This window comes from Neophocaena asiaeorientalis, unplaced genomic scaffold, assembly GCF_003031525.2.
Source record: "Neophocaena asiaeorientalis asiaeorientalis breed wild unplaced genomic scaffold, Neophocaena_asiaeorientalis_V1.1 scaffold86, whole genome shotgun sequence".
NCBI classification, from domain to species: domain Eukaryota; kingdom Metazoa; phylum Chordata; class Mammalia; order Artiodactyla; family Phocoenidae; genus Neophocaena; species Neophocaena asiaeorientalis.
The window spans coordinates 9623124-9649999 of NW_020175039.1; the positions used below are offsets into that span (position 1 = coordinate 9623124).

Sequence of the window (26876 nt, forward strand, 5' to 3'; positions counted from 1 at the left end):
ATAATACATCACAAATGCTTAAATATATTTAATATATTCTTCCATTAGAATATATTTAAGTGAGTTAATAACTCAGATCAATAGTTGTTCACAAAGATGTTCCTCACAATATTATTTATAAGATGGGGCAGTAGAAATATAAGAAATTAGTTGTTCAATAGATAAAATGATAGATACACAGAAGCACATGTATATATACATATCTTTATATAGATATAACTGTAACATATAATTATATAACTAAACTATTATTTAACTATGGGTGGCATTTCCAAAGATTATTAATACAAAGGAAAACATACATATGGTAGTGCAATAAAGCAGCAGAGTTACTTACAGTTATACACACACAGAAACATATGTTGAAAATAAGATTGGTTGGACTAAATAATAATTATCTTTAGGTGACAGGATGAATCATTCTTATTTTATTTGTTCCTTTTCATATTTTCAAAATTCAAATTTCATGGAACTAGTATCTATTAATTAGTATAATCAGAAAAATAGTTTTTAATAAATAATGAAATCAAACCATCATACACAATATGATGTCAAGTCAAATGATCTAATTTTCATTAGTGATCCTGTCAAGTGATCTAATTTTCATTTTCTAAATATCTACTATGTAAAATGGGCAAGAAAGAGGGGTCATCAAGCAAATGGCAGATACATTAAGCCCCAGAAACATCAGCTGCTTTCAATACATGAAGGTAATGACCTGCAGCTTGGTATTAAGGTATAACTATAATAAAATGTTTAGGCTCATTAGCAGGAAAATTAGTATTTCAAACATTTTTAGTACTGATATATTAGTGTCTCTCTTAGGACAGGCTTGTGCAGCATTAAGCATTAGCTCATTACACTCTTCCCTCAGTACCTTAATGGCACAAATAAGCTAAAGAAATTATGGAATTAGAATGGAAACAGAAGGTAAGTTTTGGGAGTGTTCAGAGTGTGAGGCTAAATAAGGAAGGAATAAAAAGCACTGGAAAGATGTTGATAAGATTGCTGTTGTCAGCATGTACTTCTTCTCTATGCCATTGTCAATCAGTTAGGTATTAATAACCTGAATCACCAAGCATGCCCCAGGGATATGGGACCTGGACATCTCAAACAAGTACGTAGCATCTAGAGTACACAACACTGCACTACATAATCATGATAACCTGTTCAAAGTGATTTCTATTTAATATCTCATTGAAACCTTCATTTCTATAGTTAGGTTATACCACCAGATTATTCAGATGAGAAAATTGAGACTTAAAATACTATACAACTTGCCTAATGGCATTTTGTTAATAAAATGTAGATCCAGGATTCAAATCCAGACAATCTGACCAAGTGTCCCAGATCTTAAACGTTTAGCAAGGAAGCTTTTTGCATGCCTTGACCTAGATGCTTTGGAGAATAGAAGCCCATAAAGTCCCATTTTAAGTGCTTAAGGAGCATAGTCTGTTATGGAGGTAGAATGCCCTGAAAGAGCTAATGTTACTGTAACAGAATAACAACAAATATGCATTAGCAAAGAACAAATTGAGCAAGCAAGTGTTAATTTAAAAGGCAGAAGAATAATTAGAAACAGATGAAGACAATTAATGTATATAAAGGAACAAATATTTACTGAGCTGTACTCTGTCACTGGCTTGGGGTCATGATCTAGAGATACAATAGATATAAGCTCTATACAAATACAATGTTAAAGGCAAAGTTAAATGCCAGAAGTAGATAAAGGGTTATTTCTAGTAATAATTGACCACCTAACCCAAGCCTGTGGGATCAGAGAAGCTTTCCTCTAGGAATGCAGTCCTAGGATAGGTCCATTAAGTGAATGCACCTTTCTAGAAACAGTGACATTTTAAGTAGGTGCAGATTATGAAGAGACATTAGTGGACAGAAAGCGGGAGGGCATCGTTAGTATTGAAAATGGTACAATGTCAGAATACAAAGCAGAGATTAACATATTTCACTAGGGGGAATTAGGTGAATTTATGATGAGGTTAGTAATGTGTAAAAATTCTGAAGAGTTTTTGGAGCTCACACTGAGAAATATGAATTTCATATGATATAAAAAGTTGTTACGTGTTTTGAACATAAATATTGATATGTTAAAAAGAATGAAGGCCAGTAGTTTCAGTGAGTTAAGCAGGTACCTAAGTACAAAATTGTCTCTCTGAGACCCTGCAAAACAAGTAAACATGACTTTCCTGTGGTTTTCAAGTTTGTGCCATAAGTCTTAGCAAGAATTTGACTGAACCCAGGCAAACTTGTCTGGACCAGTAGGAAATTTCTTCATTCATCAAAGAAATATTGATGGAGTTCACTAGGTGTTAGACACTGATTTAAGTGGTAGATAAACAGGAGTGAACAAAGCAGAGAGAAGTCCTGGACTTATGGAACTTGTATGCTTCTGGAGAGAATCATACGATAAATTAAATAAATCAGTAAAATATGTGGTACGTTAAATGTTAACGGGATTTATGGAAAAAGAAGTGTAGACATGGAATACCTGGCAGAAAGAGTGTTAAAGCATAAATAGCCTGAGTCAAGAAGGGTCTCACTAGAAATATGACTTCTGAGTTCAGAGCAAAAGGAAGAAGAGTGATCCAAGAAAAGGAAACAGTGAGATCAAGGCCCTCTGGGCAGAAGTACTGAACATAAATAGGCTGGTGTAGCTGGACTTCAAAGTCCTTGATTCTACATGAAGTCAAGAGAAAAACAAAAATCAAAAAAACACTGGGCTATGTGTTTGAATGGATTGAATAGGACTATATTTGGAGATCAGGTGGAAATGATGACAGTTGTCATTAAGTCTAGATTGCTAGGTGCAGAAAGAAGTGTTCCCATGATTTCAACAATGTCTACGTACTTACGACTCCCAAATTTACACGTCCAATTGACATCTCTATTTTGAATTCCAGATCTTTATTTTCAAATACCCACAGAGCATTACTATTTGGATATTCCAGAGATACCACAAGTCAGCATATTCAAAGCCAAGTTCATCTTTCCCTCAAACTTGATCTTTCTGCTGTACTTTCCATTTCAATAAAAGGCTTCATATCCCATTCAGTCAGCAGAGATTGTCATCCTATTCTCCATCACTCTCCTCTCCAATCCTGTCCAGTTGAAGCAGGCCTCCACTCTCCACAAATCCCTCATTTCAGGTCCTCCTCATCTCACGCACAGACACGTGTAGTGAACTCTGCTTCAGCCATGTATTTTTGCAGTTCATTTTCACAACTGGTTCTCAGCCAGGGTGATTTTGCCTCCTGGAGGACATCTGACAACGTCTATAGAGACATCTTTGATTATCACAGCTGGGGGACCTACCACTGGCATTCAGTTGGCAGAGGCCAGGGATGTTGATCAATATCTTATAATGCACAGGGCAGCCCATCCCCACCCCTGGATTTATGAAATTACCTCATCCCTAATATCAATAATGCCATAGCTGAAAAATTAATGACAGAGTAATATTTTCTAAAATACAAATTTGAGCCCCTCCTTGACCTGCCTCCTTCCTGCCTCTCATCTCCCACAACTTCTCTGCGCATTACCCTGCTCTACTCCTTGAACACACTATGCTCTCATCCTTTTCTTCTCACTATTTCTACTGACTAGGATGCTGATTTGCTATTTCTTTCTCTGTTAAATATTAAATATATTTTAAAACTTGGCTCTAACACAACTTCTTCTAAATTATTCTAGGGAACGTAAGGTATTCCTTGTCTTGCTCCTGAAGAGCCATGTCATAAAACTTACACAACAAATTGTAATTTTTTGTACACATGCATGTCTTTTCCTTCTAGACCTATATTGTGTAATTCTACTGGCTACTGAGTACTTCAAATGTTAATTAATGCAACTAATTTTTAAATTTAATTTAATTTTATTTTAAATCGACATTTTGGGCTTCCCTGGTGGCGCAGTGGTTGAGAGTCCGCCTGCTGATGCAGGGGACACGGGTTCGTGCCCCGGTCCGGGAAGATCCCACATGCCGTGGAGCGGCTGCGCCCGTGAGCCATGACCGCTGAGCCTGCGCGTCCGGAGCCTGTGCTCCGCAACGGGAGAGGCCACAACAGTGAGAGGCCCGCGTACCGCAAAAAAAGTAAATAAATAAAATCGACATTTTCTCATGTAGCTAGTCACAATCATATTGGACACTTTAGACAAAGAACAGTTCCATCATTACAGAAAGTTTACTTAGATAGTACTACTGTAAATCTTTTGTACTCTGGGGCTTATATTATACACTTAAAAATATTGAAACGAATGAGTTAATGAATCATTATTTCCATAGCTGAATCATCAGAGCAAAACTTTTCCTAATGCTTATGATTGACCTCTCTCAAGAATTATGCCAGATATTCCCACTGATCTTTAATTTGCTATTTTTGGTATCTAAAATTTGTTGCATTACATTGATAGATAGCTATCCACGTTGTGTGTAGATTTTTATTCTTTAATTATATTGTAGTTCATCAAGGAGCAGGACTAAATACTTTACTTGGCTGAATCGCCCACAAAACCTAGCATAATGCCCTTCATTCTGCAAATGCTGAATAAATTGAAAGCACAGTTCTGGTAGAATTGATGACACATTAGCCCAACTTCCTGTCTGCCAGATATGGTGCAAAATTAGTGGATTTCTGAAGGTAATGGGGAGAAGAAGGTTTAACAAATCACTGAGAGTCTTTCTAGTTTAAGGACAATTTTTGAAACTAACGTTTTATTCAAGGAGAAATGGAAAATCCCTAACATGGCATATGAAATTAATGCATTCTGCCTCTGGCAATGAGCCCCTTCTAAAAGCACTAGAGATACATTTTCTGACTCTCATGTGAGTTTACTTCATTTTCAGTGTCATTATTGGCATTATTTCAGATATTCATGTATGAGGTCTTTGTCTTGTAGGTCCTTGATGTTTTCTTGTGATATGGCTTGTCACACTGCAATACTCATTCATGATATATTTACATAGTAACATGCTGACTATAATGTCAAAGTAGGGCAAGAGGATTTTTGGAATATGAAGGAATAAACCAAAGAGGTATAAAGTAAAAACTAAAGCTTAGTACTTAATATGTGAAGAGAGAACAATATTAAATCATTTCAGTTTGGCATTGCTGTGTACGTCAAAGGAAAGATTTCAGTTTTGCTGCTGGGTTTGCTAGTAAGTATGGAGTCAAAAAGGATCATTCAAATTTCAGAAAGACCAGATGTTGAAAACACATTCTTGTTTCTCTTAAAAGCCTTCTAACTGATATATTCAAATTCAATAGCTTTTCTCAATTTCTAAAGAAAACATTAGTGACTATAGACACATTTCTGAAAGAGGATATAAAGGTGGTCCAGATCAAAGTCTCCCACAGATTAGAAAAGTGAAGGCTTGAGAAATTAAGGGACTGGTTTAAGCCTTCACATGAAATCCATGGTCCAATCAGGACTATAATTCAGGTTTACTACAGATACACTGTCAACCTTTATTTTTTATGGAAAGAAGGGCTAACTATAAATTTTAAAAAGAATGTCATTATCATTAAAGTCACATATCTTCTGATTAAATCTGTTGACAGTTAAAGGCAGATGATAAAAAGACTCCCTCTGTCAGTCACAATGGAGAATGGAGTAACAGGGACCGGGTTTACTCTCCTGTGTGAAAAATCCAAAAAAATGGTCAAGATACAGGAAACAATAGTTTGCAAGACACCGTACATGAGGCAACAAAGGTCAATAACCACTGAGATACAGGAAATAATGATGTGAGCCACAGAAGATTGCTGTGACATGCTGCCTTGATAGTTTCTAGTCCACAGCACAGGGAGAGGGAACTGGACAGTGCATGGCTGACTCCGAGGTTGAGGGGATAAAGCTGAGAGTCCAAGGAAACAAGGCAGCTCAAGTTTGCAGAGCAGAGTACACGAGGAGAGAACCCTGGAGATCTGCAGAGCAATTTCTTCCAGTATTTAGCTGAGTACAGATTGGCAAGTGCATTTGAGGAAACTACCCAGAGGCCTGGAAAAGAACCACTTGAAATGATTAGAGGGAACAGGGAAAGGCACTCACGTAAGGCTGGGAATTGTGCCTGTCCCAGTAGCCAGACTGAAAAAGTTCAAGATTCAGGGGCACTGTGTGGACTAGAGCACAAAGAAGTGTCTTGCTTCAGAAATGGGGAAATAATTAACTCTAGATTAAGAATGGCTGCAGTCCCACCTAACAAATCTTAAGAGCAGACATGAAAGAACCAATTTCTAAGTAATTTAACAGAAAAAAAGCTCAAGAATATTTATAGGAATACAAAAATATCTAGCACCTAACAAGATTAGTTAAATGAATTTATGAGGTTCATGTAATATTGGCCAGAGGTTTGTCAATTTTGTTTATCCTTTCAAAAAACCAGCTTTATTGATCTTTTCTATTGTCTTTTTTGATCTCTATTTTATTTTCTCTCTGATCTTTATTATTTCCTTCCTTCTGCTGACTTTGCGTTTTGTTTGTTCTTCTTTTTCTAATTCTTTTAGGTGGTAGGTTAGGTTGTTTATTTGAGACTTTTCTTGTTTCTTGAGGAAGGCCTGTATCACTATGAACTTCCCCCTTAGAAACGCTTTTGTTGCATCCCACAGATTTTGTATTTTTTTAAAGATTTTTTTGGATGTCTTTTTAAAGTCTTTATTGAATCATTTTTACAGTCTTTCCTGAATTTGTTACAATATTGCTTCAGTTTTATGCTTTGGTTTTTTGGCTACGAGGCATGTGGGATCTTAGCTTCCTGACCAGGGATCAAACCCGCACTCCCTGCATTGGAAGGCAAAGTGTTTCATTGTTGTTTGTCTCAAGGTATTTTCCAATTTCCTTTTTGATTTTTATCACTGACTCATTGGTGTTTTAGGAGAATACTGTTTAGTCTCCATGTGTTCGTTGCCCCCCCACCCCCGGGGTTGAGTTCTATTTTCATACTGTTGTGGTCAGAAAAGATGTTTGAAATAATTTCTACCTTCTTAAATTTGTTGAGGCTTGTTTTGTGCCCTATATGTGGTCTATCCTAGAGAATGTTCAAAAGAAGGTATATTCTGTTTTTTTGTTTGTTTGGTTTTTGTCGGTGGGGGGGCACATAGTGTCCTGTAGATATCAATTAAGTCCAACTAGTCTATTGTGTCATTCAGGATCTCTGTTGCCTTATTAATTTTCTGTCTGGAAGATCTGTCCATTGCTGTCACTAGGGTATTAAAGTCTCCTACTATTATATTATTCCTGTCAATTTCTACCTTTATGTCTGTTAGTATTAGTTTTATATGTTTAGGTGCTCCTACATTGGGTGCATATATGTTAATGAGTGTAATATCCTCTTCTTGCATTGATCCCTTTATCATTATATAATGCCCTTTGCCGAGTAGAGTATCCTAGGTTGCAGGTTTTTCCCTTTCAGGATTTTCAATATATTATGCCACTCCCTTCAGTTCTGTAGAGAAATCAGCTGATATCTTTATGAGGGTTCCCTTGTAACTCACTCTGTTTTTGTCTTGCTGCCTTTAGAATCTTCTCTTTATCTTTAACTTTTGTCATTTTAATTGGGATATGTCTTGGTGTGGGTCTGTTTGGGTTCATCTTGTTTGGGATGCTCTGTGTACCCTGTACCTGAATATCTGTTTCCTTCTTAAGGTTTGGGAAGTTTTCAACAATAATTTTTCAAATACAGTTTTGATCCCCTTCTTTCTCTCTTCTCCTTCTGCAGCCCCTATTATGCATAGGATGGCGTATTTATATTATCCCATTACATTTTTTTTTGTCTTCTTGTCTGCTGTTGTGATTGAGTGATTTCCATTATTCTATCTTCCAGATCACTTACTCATTCTTGTGTGTTATTTAGTCTGCTACTCATTGCTTCTAGATTGGTTTTTATCTTTGCAACTGAGTTGTCTAATTTTGATTGGTTCCTCCTCTTGTTATCTTCACTGGGAGTGGTTCCTCTGCTTTTTCATTTTATTTAACTTTCTCTGTCACTATAAATTTAGGAGAAACAGTTATCTACTGTGGTCTTGAAGGGGTGTTTTTATGTGGGAGCACCCCTGTGTAGACCGTGTAAGTCCAATATTTTTGGTGTAAGGGCTGTTTTTGGTATAGATGCCAGCCATATCCTTCCTCAGTGTGTGATGGCCATTAGCCCCTTGCTGGTGGGTGTGATTGGTGTTGTGGTGTCCAGAGCCTGCACTGGATGTTGGGTGGGGCCTCCTCTTTGCTCCATGGCTGATAGACCTGTCAGAAGCTGAGGTCTGCTCCCCAGCTGTTGGAGTGGAAGCCCTGAGTGTTGGGTTCAATAAGGCTCTGTTGTCCTTAAGTGCATGCTCTGTCCCAAAGGAGGCGAGTGCTGAAGCAAGTGAGGCCCATGTGATCACAGTAAACCTATGCACCTCCCGTGCATCCATGGTTTTGCTCAGAAGCAGCAAAGTTGTGGCCTTTTCTCCACTGTGTTCATCCTGGACCCAGTGCTAGGCTGGTGCTGGGAGGTGGGGCCCATACCCCAGGCCCTCTAGGCTATCTCTGTGCAGCTAGACGGAGTCCTCTCTTAGGGCCCATCCTCCTGCAATTCACTGCCTAGTTGCTGCACACACTAGCAGCCCCCAGTTGGTGCGCATTTCAGGCTGGGAAGTGCAGCAAGGTGGCAGCCATCAATGCAGGGGTATCTCTGTACTGACTGCTAGCAAGCCAGCACAGAGCACTTCCTCTTGAGCAGAGTCCAGGCCCCTCAAGTGTCTCCATCTGTCCCAGCAGACCTCCCAGCAGGCAAGGGGGCTTCCCAGGGTGAGGGCCTGCCCGTATCAACCTTCTCTTCTTCACAGATAGCTTCCAAGGGTGCTGGTCCCGTCTTGATACTTTTTTTTCTTTCCTTTCTACCTGGTTATATGGGAATCTTTCTTGAAGATTTGGTTGTATAAGAGATCTTCTGCCAGCTTCCAGTTGGTTTTCAGTGAGAATTGTTCCACACTTAGATAGATTTTTGATGTGTTTGTTGGGGGAGGTGAGTTCCATGTCCTCCTATCCACCATCTTGATCCTCTGAGGCTATTTCTAATTCACATACCTGGTAAGCAGTTGCTGTGATCAGAAACTCAATCCGATTGAATTCAAATCCATTAGATAAACAAGAAGAAAGTCAGGAATAAATTCATATGTAAATCAGATGGAAGGTCTTTATTCAAAGCTTTTAAATTGAATTTCGATGCACATTATTATTTAATTTTGGCATAGTGACCTTGGAACTAGCAGAAGTTGAGGGTAAAAATACTAGATATTGAGGGAGGGAGAGGGGGAGTGGAACGTGGCTCATTAGTGAACGTGGCCAGACAATGAAAAGCCTGAATAGAGCTTAGAGTTTTATATCTTTTCTTGTCACTTTCCCTGTGAAACTGGAAAATAAATTTAAGATTTAACTAACACATGCCAATAGAATTCTCATCCAATGTTTAAACAATTATAATATGACACATATATGTATAATTAATGCGGTCACTTGAGTAATTCACACACATACTACACACACACAGACACAGAGCATATATTTTCTTGAAATGCTTATAACTTGAGAGTTCTTCGCCTCTGCCCATCAACTTATTTTCTCTAAACAACCATTTTTAAGTAAAGCACATATGCCCATATTTATTAACATTTGAATGAAGCCTGCACTGATAATCTTACTTCCTAAAACAACCCACACTAATGGGTTTTCTAATTTGTGAATTAAAGGACATTCCAATGCTTTTAAAAACCAGTTTGTCAACGGCTAAACTTTTACTTCTTTTTGATCCATTTAATCAAGCTGCTCTAACCCATCCTTTTCCCAGAATAGTACATTTCTATCCCTCCACTAGTCTACTTTCATTTGTTACGGTGAGCTGAAGAAAGAAATTTGTACATAATTTTAAAAGATGATGAAATTTCTTTTTTTAAGGACTCTGATAAAATTTAGTCATTGATTAAATATTTACCAGATAAGTGTTCCATGTTATAATGACCCAGTTCCAGGTAATGGAGTGTGGTGAGGGAGAGAGGACAGGAGAGGTGCAAAACAGAAATGGATAAGACATGATCTTAAGCCCTTAATGAGGTATGGAGTCATCTGTTGAAAATAATTTGTAAACCTCCTAAATGGAATAAAATATATTTTACTATAACTTTACATTTTAGAGATATTTATACATGAGAACAAAATAGATATAAATGAATCTCTGATTCAACAGACTTGAGAATAACACCATGCTTTCTTTCCCAGTGCTCTTCATCCCAGGTTGGACCAATATTCTAGTTTGTTAACCTGTAACTCAGCACACTGCCACTCTGTTCTTTCCATTTGCCAAATCAAGAAATAGAACATTCCCTTTGGAGTTTGAAATGAATTGCACGTGATACTACTGGAGCAGTTTTTGCATTAATTTACATAAGGAACTGGAGATCAGAGGACCCCCTGAAGAGTAAAAACTAGTCACAGTTGATGGTACACTTGAAATATACCAGGGATGGCAATTTTAATGATGTAGAAACTTAACCTTATTAATCTGTTGTCCTTCATCAAGGGAGAATGCCAGTCCTTCTCTATTCCCAGAGTAATGAAGGGGGCAGGGCAGGAAATGAAAATCAGAGAAATATGAGTCTTCTGCTACAGTTACTTGAGGTCAGAGAGGGGTTTGGAACCTGGATATCCACATTAACAGCTGACTTTTGTGCAGACTGCGAAATATCCGGTCAAACCAGTCTCTCTCCTTGTTAGAACAAGACTTGATTTTTTATTCAACTAAATCATTTCCACAAATATTTACAGAGCACTTACTAAGAATTTTAACATCTTTATTGGAGTATAATTATTTTACAATGGTGTGTTAGTTTCTGCTTTATAACAAAGTGAATCGCTTATATACATACATATGTTCCCATATCTCTTCCCTCTTGCATCTCCCTCCCTCCCATCCTCCCTATCTCACCCCTCTAGGTGGTCACAAAGCACCGAGCTGATCTCCCTGTGCTACCTGGCTGCTTCCCACTAGCTATCTATTTTACGTCTGGTAGTGTATATATGTCCATGCCACTCTCTCACTTTGTCCCAGCTTACCCTTCCCCCTCCCCATGTCCTCAAGTCCATTCTCTAGTAGGTCTGCGTCTTTATAGCAGTTACTTCTTGAAGTATGGATTCATAGGGTCACATTCACCCCCAAACACAAAATTAAGTGGAGAAAATCACATTAAAGGGGATAATTAAATTTTCTTGTAATTATGCTTATGAGTAAATTGGTGTGACAATTCTTTTTGCTCTAATTATGTGATTTAGGGATAATGTATGATACATTAGGCATTATTCATATATGTAAAGCAATCTCTTGAAAAACTCATGTTATTTACCATACATGTAGTTTTTCAAACTTTTTAAATCTCATGCAAGTTTAGACTGACTACAATTAATCATTACTAGAGAAAAATGTATAATTTTATATTGATATTTTGACATTAAAACATTTTTGTACTGTGGAAATTACTTAAATAAGACTTCATTGTACTGGAAGACCAGTTGCCTAAATGGCCAAATACTCTGAGCAGTGACACTGTTTCTTATAAAAATAGTAAATATATTTTGAACAATTTTTGGCAGCTGTATGCTCAAAACAAACATGGACAATCTGAAACATGTCATAAATTTTAAAATAGTACTTTAAGATCAATCATATAAAATAAATTTAATCATATCACAGCGAACATTGTCCAAAGAATGTCCTCTAAAATACCACTTGAGTTCTGGCTTTCTAATATTTCCTAATCAATGAATATTTATTGGTTACTTTCTGTACCAAGAATTATGTCAAGGGCTATGGGGTAAAAAATATTAAGGTATTATTCAGTCAAAATAATCTATTGTGCTTCTCATAGCCAGGGCATTTTTGTATAAATAAACATTTATGAGGTTACTGTAAAATAGCCTCAACCATTCCACATTTAACCAATAAGAACAACCTAAGTTAACAATTATCTATTAGATGTAAGATATTCTACCTGCTTAATCTAATCCTTGTCCACTCCACGTGCCCTGTTCTTCTAACACTGCCACACCTCCACCATCTCAGGAACTTGGCCTTTGCTGTTGCCTTTGCTTGAGTTTTCCTTAAAATCATTGCATGGTTTTCTTAAATGTCATTCTCTCGGAGAGTCCTTCTCTGACCATTTTATGATAAGCTCCAACTCTTACCTCATTACTCTTTATCCTAATTGATTCTGGATAGATAACGCTTATTATTCTTGAGACTATTCATGCGTTTACTTGTTTAATGTCTCTGGTTCTTACCAGAATATAAGGTCCATAAGGGTAGATCTTGGTATTGTTCATTGCTGAAACTTTAATATTTAGAGCAGTGTCCAGGACATAGTAGGTGCTCAGTAAAGAGTTACGTTGAAATTCCATTATTAAACTTTTTATATATGCCAAAATATTTTAAGTCTTCTAAAGAATATCTATATATGTATATATATATATATATATATATCTATATATATATATATACATATACATACACATACACACACACACAAATTATCAGTTTCATAGTCAAAGAAGAAGTCAAGAAATATGGCATGATCATGTTGTTTCTAATTTTCATGGAACCATCAAGAAAACTACAAATGCATAAATCACCTTTATCCAACTAGGGAAGTTATTGAAGGTTAAACTTTGGCGGCAGGGTAATATCTTAAATGTATTGTTTCTTCTTTGTCATATGCAGTGTTAAATTTCTGAGAACATAACAAAGTAGAACTAAAGAACCTCTATCAATTTATTACACTTAAAAATATTCTCTAATTAATCTTTGAATAGTTGCTTACACAAACTTTTTTCCTTCACTTTTGTTTGTGTCACATTTTTCTATGAAAAATTATTTTTTCTTCACAAAATGTTAGGGCAAGAAGGTTACTTTCTAAAAGATTTAGTTTAAGAATATATACTATGGCATTAGTTTAAAAGATATGAAGTTAATTTTTAATATGTAGGAATTATTGAAATAATTCAAATATTATATAAAATGAAAATGTCATGTTCCACATGTTTTAATTTTCTATTCTGCTGTTGTCTCCAATTTCCCCAGATAGAACCTGCTTTAGTGTTTTTCACCATACATCTAAAAGTTTTGACTTATGCATCATCTAGGTGCAGTAATGAATAAGAACTGACATCAAATATCAATATTATTGGCCCAGCTAAATGGTAGTTGACATCAAGTTGTATTGCTGAAGAAGTAAACAAAATTAAATTTTTTTGGTGTGTAAGTACTGCCTGACATCATTTGTCCTTCAGAAGATCAATGGCTGCATGACCTAGATGTTATTTGTATCTATTTATATAAAATGGCCAAAGATGGATACTATGCACTTTCTGTTTGAGATTGGTTAAAAACAAACAAAATTCAGAATATCAGAAATTGAGCCTCCTTTGCTAAAATGGAGTGAGGATAACTTTTTAGGTAGGCAATTGCAGTATTTACTTTTTCATGATTTTTTTTTTTTTTGCGGCACGTGGGCCTCTCACTGTTGTGGCCTCTCCCGTTGTGGAGCACAGGCTCCAGATGCGCAGGCTCAGCGGCCATGGCTCACGGGCCCAGCCACTCCGTGGCATGTGGGATCCTACCAGAACAGGGCACGAACCCGTGTCCCCTGCATCGGCAGGCGGACTCTCAACCACTGCACCACCAGGGAAGCCCACTTTTTCATGATTTTTAAAAAAGATAATTAATGCATTTATATTCACATACTAGTAACTTGGGAAAAGCAATTAATCTATTCCAGATCAAATTTAAAACTCTTAACTGCCTAATTATTAAATGGTATACTATGATATGAAACAGACAAAATACTCCTATGGAGGTTTATGCCCATTTTTTTTTTAGTGGAATTTAGCTCAAGTTTAATACAATTGCGTAATTTCTTATTTAGAATAGTTTTAGAATTTCATTTTCTTAATTTTGTTAAAGTGTGAAATATATACTGCAGTTTTACGTTTATAACATTTATATTATATTAAATTAAATTAAATTATAGGATAGAAGAAAGTCATATATTTGTGTGTGGTTGTTCTTTTATTTATGTCTACTTATTTGAACACAAATGGCTAGAAAGAAATATTAGCTCCAAGAATAATAGTAGTAGTAGTAATAATAATAATGATAGTAATAGTAGGAGTGGTAGGAGTAGAAGTGATAGTAATAGCATTTTCGATTTGCCAGGTACTATGTTAAACACATTATATATATTATCTAATATTCACTGTTCTTTATATCATTCATTTTTACAAAAGAACTAAATGATTTACTCAAGATTATACATCTTCTCAGCTATAAAAAGGAATGAAATTGTGCAAATTGCAGAGACGTGGATGGACCTAGAGACAGTCATACAGAGTGAAGTAAGTCAGAAAGAGAAAAACAAATATGGTATAATATTGCTTATATGTGGAATCTAGAAAAATGATACAGATGAACTTATTTGCAAAGCAGAAACAGAGACCCAGACGTAGAGAATGGACGTATGGATACCAGGGCGGGGGGAGTGGGATGATTCACCACTATGTATAAAATAGATAACTAATGTGAAACTACTGTATAGCACAGGGAACTCTACTCAGTGCTCTGTGGTGACCTAAATGGGAAGGAAATCCAAAAAAGAGGGGATATATATATATAGACATATAGATGATCCACTTTGCTGTACACCAGAAACTAACACAACATTGTAAAGCAACTATACACACACATACACACGGTATATATGGGGCGGCGCACAGGTGGGAGCTGGCAGGGCAGAGAGGAGGAGGCACTGGTCTGCAGCAGCAGCTTCTACTACCAGCCCTTGGGGCACTCAGCCCTGTGCTCAAGCAATCATTGCCAATGACAAAGTGACTACTGAAGTTATAACTGTATTAAATTAATGCTAATAATTTGGATACTTTATTTTATTTCTGGCTGCTTGGGTAATGTTAGCCCTTAACCCAGCATATATGATTTTTTCCCTTTTTTTTTCTTTTTCTTTCTGGGTACAGCTGTAAAATATATGGATATAGGAAATGTGTTATTCTTGCAGCCTTGATATTCATGGTGGATGGTGGATTGTAAAATATACATTTTTGTGAGATATCAAAGATTAAGATTATTTTGATAACATTATTTACAGATTTAAAAGATGTGGTTATCACAAGTCTGTTGAGGGGGAAAACTACTGCATAAAATAACTAACTTGGAATAAATATTTTGCATCAGTTTGGAAAAAAAATTAATGAAAAAAATAAAGATTATACATCTTGTGAATGGCAAAGCCAGGATCCAAAATGTACTAGGAGATAAGTATAACTGCAATTGGGTAATTTTCCAGGGCTCCAAAGGTATGGAACACTATGATTTATAGAAGCTTTCTAAGGAGCAACTAATCTATTGTGAGAATTATCAATAAATGAGCTTGTGTCTTGCAGTTCAATATCCACAGGACTTTGAAAGCCAGTAAAGTTGAAATAAATAAGATGCAATGATACAATGTTGTAATGAAATCCGTGTGCTTTCATTTGTCTAAAACTCTGCATTTATTCATCACATTTTTTAATACTAAGTATGCAAAATAAGCTATACTAGATGCTGGAGCTATTGAGCCAAACAAGATTTAAAATGTCCTTTTTCTCATTCCTTTTTACTGCTTTCCAGTGTAGAGAGATTTTTTTTTTAAATGTGAACAGACAGAAAGCCCCAAGACAATTGTGAACCATGACTGATCCTTCTGCTTCTGCACTGGGATTAACAGGGTCACAATGACTAATGAAAAGATGGGGAAAGGAACCAGTTAGGAGAAAGGGAAAGCAATAGTTTCATTTTTAGCATATTAAAATGAGATATAGATATTTAGGCTGAGATGCAAAATAGCTAACAGTGAGTCTGAAGTACAGAGTGGGATTTACCTAGAAATCATCACATTCAGATGAAATTAAAAGCCACAGGTTTGAGTGAGATGATGCAAGAAGAGAACCTGCTAGAGAATAAGATTTAAGATTGAGTCTTGATACAGTTTAGCATTTTGGAGTCAGGTAGTAGAGAAGGATCCAGAACAGTAGTTTAAAAAGCAGTGACCACGGAGATTTTACTTCTCAGGATTCAAGAAGAAGGTTTTAAAAGTAACTATGAAAAGTAAAGTTGAATAATAATGGAGAAATGGTCATTGGATGAAACAATATGGAAATCAGAGAGTTTCAGGGGAGTTGTTGACTTGGAGTTCATATTTGAATGGTTGAGGAGAAAATGATATGGGAGACTTCTGGGCAACATGGAGGAATAAGATATAATGCAGAAATAATACCACCACTCAAAAGTCAAAGAAATTATGGATATATAGATATAGATATACATACATCTGAACTCAAATAATACATAATGAAACAAGGAAAGGGAAATTTAAAGTTAATTTAAAGAAAAAAAACAGTTTGTTTGTATAGTTTCCTCCAGTGTTTTTTAGTCTGTCCCAGTATAGGCCAAAGAATGTAGATTTGCCAGTTAAGCATTTCAGAAAAAATGAGGTCAAATTGAACCAAAGTCCTTTGTGGTGGAATTGCCAGAATGACAACTGAGGAACCCAGGCTGGGATAAAATGATAAGTGAAGGCAGAAAGGTGATAAGATGCTGAGTAAGATTTTAGCTGATTAGAGCTCTCAATGAAGTGGAAATATTGTAATGGCTTTACTTAAAGCTGGAAGACAGGTATCTTTAGAAAAGCAATGCTTGAAATTGAGATTTTGGAGGTGATGCATTTACAGTTAATGACAAAGTGCTCGCAGTTTGTCTTCGGGAGTATGCGACTGAGGATAAAGAAGTGTTGGAGGAAAAGTGGTCAACAAGAAAGTGATCAGAGTGCTCTATGGGCCATATGTGTAGGGAAAGACAGTGATTCAGGAACTCTAGCCTTCAAAGAATGAGGGAGAGTGACTGGGAGCTTCCAGTAGTGAAGCACAGCAGTAAATCTACCTTAGGATTTCAGTGGGGTTATGGCATATTTTGATTTTAAAATATCTCATTTGATCCATGATCCATGACTTAATTCTGAAAGTCCAATCTGCCCTCAATGACTTTTGAACTAAAGCTGACTTAGCCCACACTTCCTGGGGCAACTCTTTATCACACAACTTGAATCCATAACCTCTGATACCTGTGGATAGGAAGCTCAGGGTAAGATATCTAGGGATAGGAAATGCAGAGTGGACTTAATCTTTTTTCTATACTATCATATTTTATGAGTATTTGGCTTTTTGATTTTTCATTTTGATTCTATGGCCATTTTGACATGCAGAATGTGACTGTTATACTTATTTCTGTTATTGATAGGTGGCCAGGCCAGCATGTTTTCCCTTATTACATACACTCTCATCTTCAAAGAGCTGTGTTTGTCCTTTAATCTTATCCCATTACCCTTCCTCTCTCTCACACACCCTTCTACTCCATCCTCTAATGATCCATACACATGATCAACCAATTCCCCTGTAATGCCACTCTCTGTTCCAAACACTGCCTTCACCTTCTTGGCCTGAATTACTTCTCATAGTTACACTCTTCTTCAAGTTCTCTAAAACAGGAAATTATTTCTCTTGCCCTCCACATGACTCAAGGCCAACAGAGGGGGTATCTACTTTACTACAAATTACTATTAAACCCCTTTCCCTCTTATTTGCTTAAAACTCGCAACCGCTGTAAAGATAAAACTGATAGACTTCACTCTCTTTCACCGTATTCACGGCAGTTACAGTTTCCATGGAATTATACAGGTGGGAAACAAGTTAGAATTTGACTAGTCTTCTATTAAGGCTATATATTATATCATTCACTTCAAAATCAAAATATCCATATTTTATATAATTAGTTGCAATAAAGATATACACCTCTACATTAAAATAATCAATATAAGAGTATTTGAATAAAACAACAGGTCAATTAAAAGAAGTGAGAATAGTACTCGAGGTAGGTCTGAAGTTTCCTTTCATGAGCTGGTTAGACCTCTAGAACTACCAGTAGTTTCTTTCATTCTACACAGCCTTTCAATTTCGTTTAATAACTAATGAATTGATTAATAGAGTTGATTAATAGTGTTTACCTGGCCTTACCAGGCAGGCCCAGCATAGTCATCCTGACTATGTGTCTCTCAGAACAGCTGGGAATGTCCACGGAGTGATAAGGACACCCACCCCACCATAACATCACTCTAGAAGAGGACCAGAAAGAGTTTCTAGAAGGCTTGATGGAATCCCTACCCTAGTCAGACTATGGGTCAATTTCCTGGAAAACTGAAGGCCGGGGAGACTCCCTTTGATAGGAATACCCTGCTCATTTTCTTGCTATGTATTTTTACATAGTTTAAAACAATCTTTTACTTACATTGAATTGTATGTGTCTATTAAAATTATTCCAGCAATTACTGTCAACTTTTAAAAAATATTTTGGTTTTGCTTTACAAAATTGACCTAATAAAAAGCTTTCATAGGTCCTTAAAGTGTTTCATTAACAGATTACTTTAAAAAGAGGTTTTAAATAAATGTCTATCTGCAACAGAAAAATCGGTCAGAGGTGAAGACATCAGAGCCCTAACATTATAACACAGAAATAAAATTCAACTTATACAGCTTTACAGAACCATATATATATACTGTATATTGCATATTTGTTTCCGTGATTCTTGGTTGCTAGCTGGATAACACTGAGTTTTACATTTTTTATTTCTGCTTACAAATCTAAAATTGTAGACTTTTCCTAAAATTGTGTTTATGTAAACAGCTGAACGCATTTTTAACTGGTAATGTAACTTGAATGCATTCCCCTAAGGCATCAGACAATTAGCAGAGCTAACACTAAATAATTCAAATCTCTGCCTGCCATGTATGTCCCGCATGATGCATTTATGACCACAACTTTGCCTGAGGTTTGAATGTGAACTGTGTCACGATGCCATGTGCTTGAGACATCCTGGAAGTCTTTCAGTTACTGCTGCCTCCTCCCTCTTGACATTCCCTACCGGGTACGTGAAATACGACAGTTTTCAAAACAGTTGACACGAGTGATGGAAAATTTTACTTAAGAGTGTCATTCATCATAACAAAACATCACTTCCTGAATAGTTTATTAACTATTTCCAGTGAAGAAGAGATAAATTAATGGAAAAATTCAATGAGGCTTTGGGATATTGATTTGGAATAGGGTTGTAATAGTCCCCTTGGTGTGAACAAAGTGTGTAAGCAAAAACGGATTAGCCACTTTGATATTGGACACCTGGACCACATATTCAATATCCTGCTTTTGAAATATACATAATTAATGTATGTGTCCCTTGATTGCTGACTAAGTCTAATTTGGCTATTTCCATATTTATTAATTTTACTATTTAGGATGTTAAGTGGTATGTCTTTTTCAGCTATGATATTGCTTACCAAAATAAATGCCTGACTTACAAAATATTAGTTTACTTCATTTTAGCTTCTATTTAATTTTCCTGGGGTATGTGAAGCTCTAGGCCACTTAATAGATTTTTTAACATAAATATCTTATCATGTGGGTCCATAGTGCTTAAATGGTTCTATACTCTGCTAGAAATAAAATTTTACTTGGTATTTAGAACTAATCCATAATATATTGGCTCAATAGAGCCAATCAAATGGAGATTCCTTACTAAGACAAATTTGTTAGAATTTAATTTTAGTTGAGCCAATCATGAACATTCCAGGGCTGACGACACCAGCACAATTTCAGTTGAGGTAAACAACATTCCTTTAGTAGAAATGATTTTTAGTGAATATTTTTCTCTCTCTGAAAGAATAATAACAGCATGATAGTAATGGAGTTTTGACTAAGCTGTCATTTTGAAGTTAGATGTAGGTGATGTATCAGATTTCTTTTTTAGCTAATTGGAAAGGAAAGAGGAGTATGGAATTAAGATTTATACTCTCCTGGGAACTTAGAGCCAAATTAAAATGTTAGCTATAATTAAATCACAGAGTTTCAAGGGACTTGAGAGGTCATCTATCTAGTCAAATTGCTTTCATCTGAGAAGGAACAAACTTAAATCATCCTTCCACGATTACTATCTGAACTCTTTTAGAGACAACCCCAATTGGCACAGAAACTCAAAGCCATGTTTAACAATCTTCATCACTGGTGAAATCATCCTGATATCTACATATCTCAAACTGCAGATAAATATTTATGCTATGTCATCAGTTTACATAAAGAAAGACATATGTGAAACCTGTCCATGAGGAACTGAAGGACTGTCAAATCAAGGTTGCTCTATTCTAACCTGAAGAAAGGCCCTATTTCTTTAACATTTTTTATAGGTTTCCTTTCAAGCATTTTCATTATTTTGTGATTTTACTTTAAAATTTACAAGTTTATATCCCACTTACTTTCTTGAAGCCCACATTAGACAAAAAGCTTTTAAAAAATGTGTTTAAGTGGAGTTAAGTACAACAGATTTCCTCCTTGTTTCTACCACTGTATAGTGTGTGTGTTTTAAACTTCTGTAACCCTATACTACCTATATATTTTTTTCACTGCTATAATTAATTCTCAAATTTGTTCTCTCACCCTGTTAACGTGCCATTTTTTTCTGGAACTTTGTTTCATTAAAATGAATTTGTATATATGAAGCAGTAAAATAATTTATTGGGAGAACTGAACTCACCCCAGGAGAGAAGGTGGCATCATTGATGGAATGCATGTGACCATAGAGGGACTGCTCACATTTACCCTAAGAAAACAAAGCAGAAATACAAGTCAAATAAATTCAATTTACTATGTGAATAGAAAAGGAAAGATAACAGATCTTATTTGTTTCAAAGTCATGTTTAAGTCCATAAATAAAACTAATACATACTCATGGGAGAAAAAGCTAGCTTTGGCTGTCAGCTACCATTCAGAATCAGACACGGCTGTGCTGGTGCGTGTGCCAACAGCATTAGTATCCACACTGAAATTCCAGGGTGATCCTCACTTTTATACCACTTAGCCGGTGGTGAACTCTCACTAACTGACTCTATTCTGCAATTAACATAGCTTTCAAGCCATGGTGCCAAGTAGTGAAGCCCGTATAGAAAGCCCTTGTTTTCAGCACATTTTCACCACTGCTGAGGGTGTGGGGTTCTTTCTCCTTTTTAATCACAAGATCACATTTTAATTCATAAACTTTCACAGTTTGGTATTAATATCATTACAAGTATAAAAAAATGTTACAAATGTGCCCAGTAAAATAAGCATTTGTTTTGTGAAAACCATACTTTGCATCTACCCATTCAGGTCATCTTTTCCAAACAATAGCTAAAACTAAAATTCAATTTAACCACAAAATTTCCACGTTTTAGTTTAAACAATTTTAAGAAAAATGGGCCCATAACACATTACAAAAAGGATTTAAATGTGGGACCTTTCATTTTGACACTGATGTTCAAAGAGCATTCTTACCTACCTTAGGGAAATAACTCAAATTCCATAGGAGAACCAGGGAACAGAGAAAGTTATATCTGGAATGTTGTTTGTAGATTCTTGTTATAGGCAGAAATTCAGATTTCATTCAACAGTGTATTATTCATTTAACAACTATCTTTGAGCAATTAATATATGTTCAGCACAATTCAAGGTGCTTAGAATATGTCAGTGAATAAAACAAAGAAGCTTGTCTTCACTGACCTTATATTCCAGGGAGAGAGGGAAAGTACAAAGGTACAGTGTGTTAGAAGATAAGAAATATTTTTAAAAGGTACAAAGTGTGTTAGATGATAGTAAATATTGTGGAAAGAAGAAAAGTCAGGTAGGGTAAGGGGTGTCATGAGTCCTGGGATTGAAGGGCTAAGGGCAAACCGAATTATCAAGTAGAGTGATGGAGTTTGACCACGCTCAGAAAGCAGGGTTTGAACCAAGAATGAGGCAGTAAGGGAGTTAGGCAAGCAGACATCTGGAGGAAAAGCATTCCAGGAAGAAGAAAAGCTAGAACAAATCTCAATGTGGGAGTTTGCCCGGTGTGTTTCTGGAATAGCAAGGAGGCCAGTGTGGCTGGAGAGGAGTCAGTCAGGAGAGCAGGTTTACTCAAAAGGCTTCATCTACTTTCATTCACTACCTTGTGCTTACTTAGTCCTAAACCATTTAAGGCTGGGGGAGAGATTACAGAAAAGAGTGCAGAATGAGATATTAAAGACACAGGGTCATCACCATGCCCCCTCGTTGTTGCAGAACATTCATGGAATAGCTTGGAACTAAGTGGAAAGGCTTTGTAACTAAAGTTATTCAATCCTCATTACTGCCATTGCATTCAGCACATTATATTTCAAATATCTATTTACAGAATTAATGCATGCTGTTAATCCCTTTGTACAGAATGCAAAATTTCCCCACATGAAGTTAAATTCATAAAAATATGTTGAAATACTCTGGCATCCTCTCAGGATTCCCCCTACTTAGGCTCTTCTGGTTCAGTATCTTGATACTGTTAATAACATTAAACCAATTATGCTGAGGACTTCCGATTACCCAAATTCCCAAAGTAGAGATAAATTACTTACAAAGCCAAAAAGGCAAAGTATAAGATGTTATGGTTATCTTTCATATATTATCTTAGGAGTGTTTATGGTTAACTTTTATGAGAACTAATATAAATAGTTATATAATATTATAGTTGTATAGTGAGTGTTAATATTTTAAAATATTTGTTAGTAAATTTGTCTTAAAATACTTTTTGCATTAATAAAAGTTTTATGTTTGGTCCTCTTCTAAACTGAGAACCTCTAAACTATTTGATTAATTGGTAAGGAAAATGGAGTTTTCTGATTCAAATCCTGAATGCCAAGTTTTAATTCAAAGTAGAATCTCTAAGGCACTCTTGAAAAGCCCTGGAAATATGGGGTTGTAATGGAAATGCTGATGGACCACATTTGTGCTGCTATAACAAAACCTGACTCGAAGATAAATGTTTCATGAATTAAGAAAAGTTAAAAAAGCTTTTCTATCCAGCTTTGTTTCCAAGATAAAAGTGAATCTACTCTTTTTTTGTGGTATAGGGAATATGTGGGTTACTAATATTCTAGTCTTCTAACAGCCTTAATCAAAAGCAATACCCACACCAGGGCATTAAATTTCAGAATATCTTCTTTGACAAATTCTTGTCAGAATTGTTTTCTTTCAAAGAAGTGGAAAAAATGAAAAAAAGGGAAGAGTCTTACCAAAAAAACCAAAAAACAAAAAAAAATCATGTGACCTAACGTGTCACTGCTCCAGTATTTGATTCTCTCAGAGAAGCTGTATGCAATAATGGTTTCCATTATTGACTCTGGGGATAAAAACATCTGGAACTTAATTCTTGGCTCTGCTACCAAATAGCTATGTGAACTTAAACAGGTTGCTTCACTTCACTGTGCTTCTGTTGCCTCAAGTAATTCTCAAAACAAATCTATAGGTTAAACGCATTACCCATGTCCAATGAGATAATGATATTTAACCTATAGGTCTGTTTTGAGAATTAAATGAGATAATGCATGTGAAATGTTGGAACAGTGCCTATCACAAAGTAAGAGCTTACAAATATTAGCTCTTAGTACATGCTAGATAGGCCACTGAAATAGTGATGATGTCCAAATCAACATCTCTACTCTTAGCTATCTATCTGCCTCCTAAGACCCCACGAAGGAGTCTTATCAGCATCAGTGCTGTTTTTTCTATTTGTCTCTCAGATTAAATCCCCATGTGGCCCTTCCCTCTCTGTGCCCTGATCTCTACTAACTACATCACTGTGGGCTCTCAGGTTCTCTGTCTTCTGGTTGGATTCAGTAAGAGAAAACCACCAGCAGGATATGGAAGAGTGGAACTATATAGAAGATGGATAAATGATCACTTCAGCTCCCTTCCTGTTCAGCTGTGATTTTCTTACTGGCTCTGCCCTCTACCTAATTCCACTGCTTATGTTGTGCAGGTCCTCTCTCCAATGGTTACAGCTCACACTGTTCAGTAATGTTCTCCTTCCCCAGCCCCTTCAGACCTAGTGGTAGTAATAGCTTTCTATTGTTGCTAGCGTTTGGGTGCTGTGTTTGGTCCCTTAACCCTGTTCACATTTCTGTAACCATTCAACTTGAGTGTACTCCATGTATCATCTGTTTCCTGCTTGTGACCTGTCTGATACAGCATGTTAGACATGATACGCAAAAGGAGACTTTTTGATTTACTACTTCCCAACTGCCTCTCTCGACCCTTGCCAAATCTTTCCCTTTAAGTAAATGGCATCACTAGTTGCTCAAACAAAAAACCTAGGCAGTCAAAAACCTGAGAATGGATAACCAACAAGGACCTACTGTATAGCCCAGAGAACGCTGCTCAATATTCTGTGATAACCTAAGTGGGAAAATAATTTGAAAAAGAATAGATACGTGTATAGTAATAACTGAATCACTTTGCTGTACACCTGAATCTAACACAACATTGTTAATCAACTATGCTCCAATATAAAATAAAAATTCTAAAAAACACCTGAGAATTAGAATAACTCTCTTTCTTTCCCTACCTCCACCCCACCCCTTATCCAGTATATCAGTTCCTTCCTCAACATACGCCCTTACGCTGCCCACCTCTGCTCTCCTCCACTGTCACCACTCTGGTGCAGGACATCACCACATGGAGCAAGAGAACCGCAGGGGCATCCTTACTCATCTCCCCGCTCCTACCTTCACCCTACTCCCCATCGATTTCTCTCTCAGCCGCTGAAGTGATCAACAAAACCTGAATCAGATCATGCCATGCTGCTTCTTACAGCCATCCAAACAATTACCATTGCACGTAGAATAAATTTTAAACTCTTTACTTAGTTCCGAAAGCTCTGTATTATTTGGCTTCTGTCTGACTATCTGACCTCGTCCTTTACCATTCTCCCTTCTCACGCATTTTGCTCCATGATTCTTTTCATGTTTTGATAAGGTCAGGGCTTTCTGAGCAGAGTACTGCACTTGGATGTCAAAAGATGCTTGAATAGCAACCCTGAAGATGGAGACTTGCGGAGAGATTTAGGGGTATCTCCCCTTGAGGCACTTGTTTACATTACAGTGTTGGGAAGTCTAAAGCCCTTCCCCTCCTCCTCCTATAGTGGATTTGCTTACATTTCAGAACAAAGGTTTCTCTTTCTCTTTCGACCGCAGTAGTGGAGGGGCACTGGGTTTCATAATGTGGCAGTTCCTTTCCATGGTACGTAACCCCACTGTCCCCACAGGGTACACCTGGTTCTCACTGCTTCTCCCCATGCGGAACTGGGGGATGGAAAATCAACATGAGCTGCTCTGTGAGCAAATAAATGGCGTGAGCTCTGATCCAGAAACCTCCTGTTTCCTGTCAGGATAAATAAGTAACTATAGACACCAAAGCATAACACTGTCACCCTGTCGTTTCTGTTCTAACAGGCCTAGCATGTTCCTGCCTTTGTACATCCTGTTTTCTCTACCTTGGATGTTTCCAGGAAGCTATACACATGCCCTTGTCCTTCTTCCCATTCTGCTTTCAACTCCAACAGAACCTTTCCAGTGATGTCTGTTATCAAATATTCTCCCCTCCCATTATATCTTCTCATTACAGTAGCAGAAACTTCTGTGAAACTGCTTTCCTTTTCCCCTTGGGCACTCAGCCAGACTTGAGGTCAGGTGCGGCCATGTGACTGAGTTCTGCCCAGTGAAACGTGGGCAATTGTGAAATAAGTCCAACATAGGCCTGGCAGGCAAAATATCCCACACAACCCTCTAAGCTCTTTATTTTTGTCTGTTTGCAGGCTGAAGGCAGAGGAGCTTCTGGAATATGGCAGAGCACAGATGGAAGGAGTCTGGGTTTCTGAACCACCACAAGGAGAAAAGCCACCGGTCAGGACCTGCTGACTGGACAGTCTATGAATGAGAGCTAAGCTTCTACTGTGTTAAGCCCGTGAGACTCCAGCGTTTAACTGTTTCAGCAGTTGTTGGTAGCCAACAAATATGTCACCCTGTTTTGTTTCTTTTGTATCACTCATCATTAACTAAAATTACTTAATGAAATTAATAACAATAATAAGTAATAAAATTACCTGTTTCCCTGTTTATTGTTAGTTTTCCACCCACTACAATTAAGTCCCATAAGAAAAAGTTGTTTGTTTTTTCCACCACTCTATCACCCCCAAAGCCCAAGACAGCTCTGGTAAGATTTCATAAACAGTTGTTGAGTGAAAAAGTAACCAGTTACGTGAAGATCACAACTGAAAATTGGAAAAAATCTACACTCACCAGATATGCTTATTTTTTGGTAAATAGCTTGATCTTCTTTCCAACATTCATTTTTTATCTTGATCGGTCATGACATGAAATATGCACTGTCTTATTCCTTCCATTCCTTTGCCATGACTTGGTTCTAACCCACTAGCATATTTAGCCACTGACTATGCCATTGTGTCTTAATGTTTTAAACAACTACATGGAGATAACTGATGACTCCAGGTAAAAAAGGCAGCTTTACATTTAGTGAGTGCTTATTATGTACTTAAAGTGTTGTGCTAAGTGCTTTACTTTCACTATCACATTTAATTCTCAGAACAACTCAATGAGATGGGCAGTATTGTAATTCCCATTTTGGAGATGAGAAAACAGAAGCACTAATCCATGATGGCGGAAGCAAAGAATGTCAGAGCCAAGACAGTACCTCTGCTTTGTCGCAAAGTAATCTGACATTTTATGCGCAAGAAATTGAGGTGAGAAGATGGAGGCAATTTTTAGTGCCATTTGCTAGTTTTTTTTCCCAGTGTTCTTCCTTTCTGGTAGATGTGTACCTCCTGCCCACCCACCACCCCCCCCCT

At 36.8% G+C, this 26876-nt stretch overlaps 1 protein-coding gene across 1 annotated transcript in view; it reads right to left on the minus strand.

The window, feature by feature from the left end:
• Window positions 1-26876, minus strand: part of SPAG16 (sperm associated antigen 16) — an 843476-nt gene that overhangs the window by 232681 nt on the left and 583919 nt on the right. Inside the window, exon 14 of the mRNA XM_024763282.1 lies at window positions 20721-20786. Coding sequence (XP_024619050.1) covers window positions 20721-20786 — 66 coding nt within the window. The remainder of the gene's footprint in view (window positions 1-20720; window positions 20787-26876) is intronic.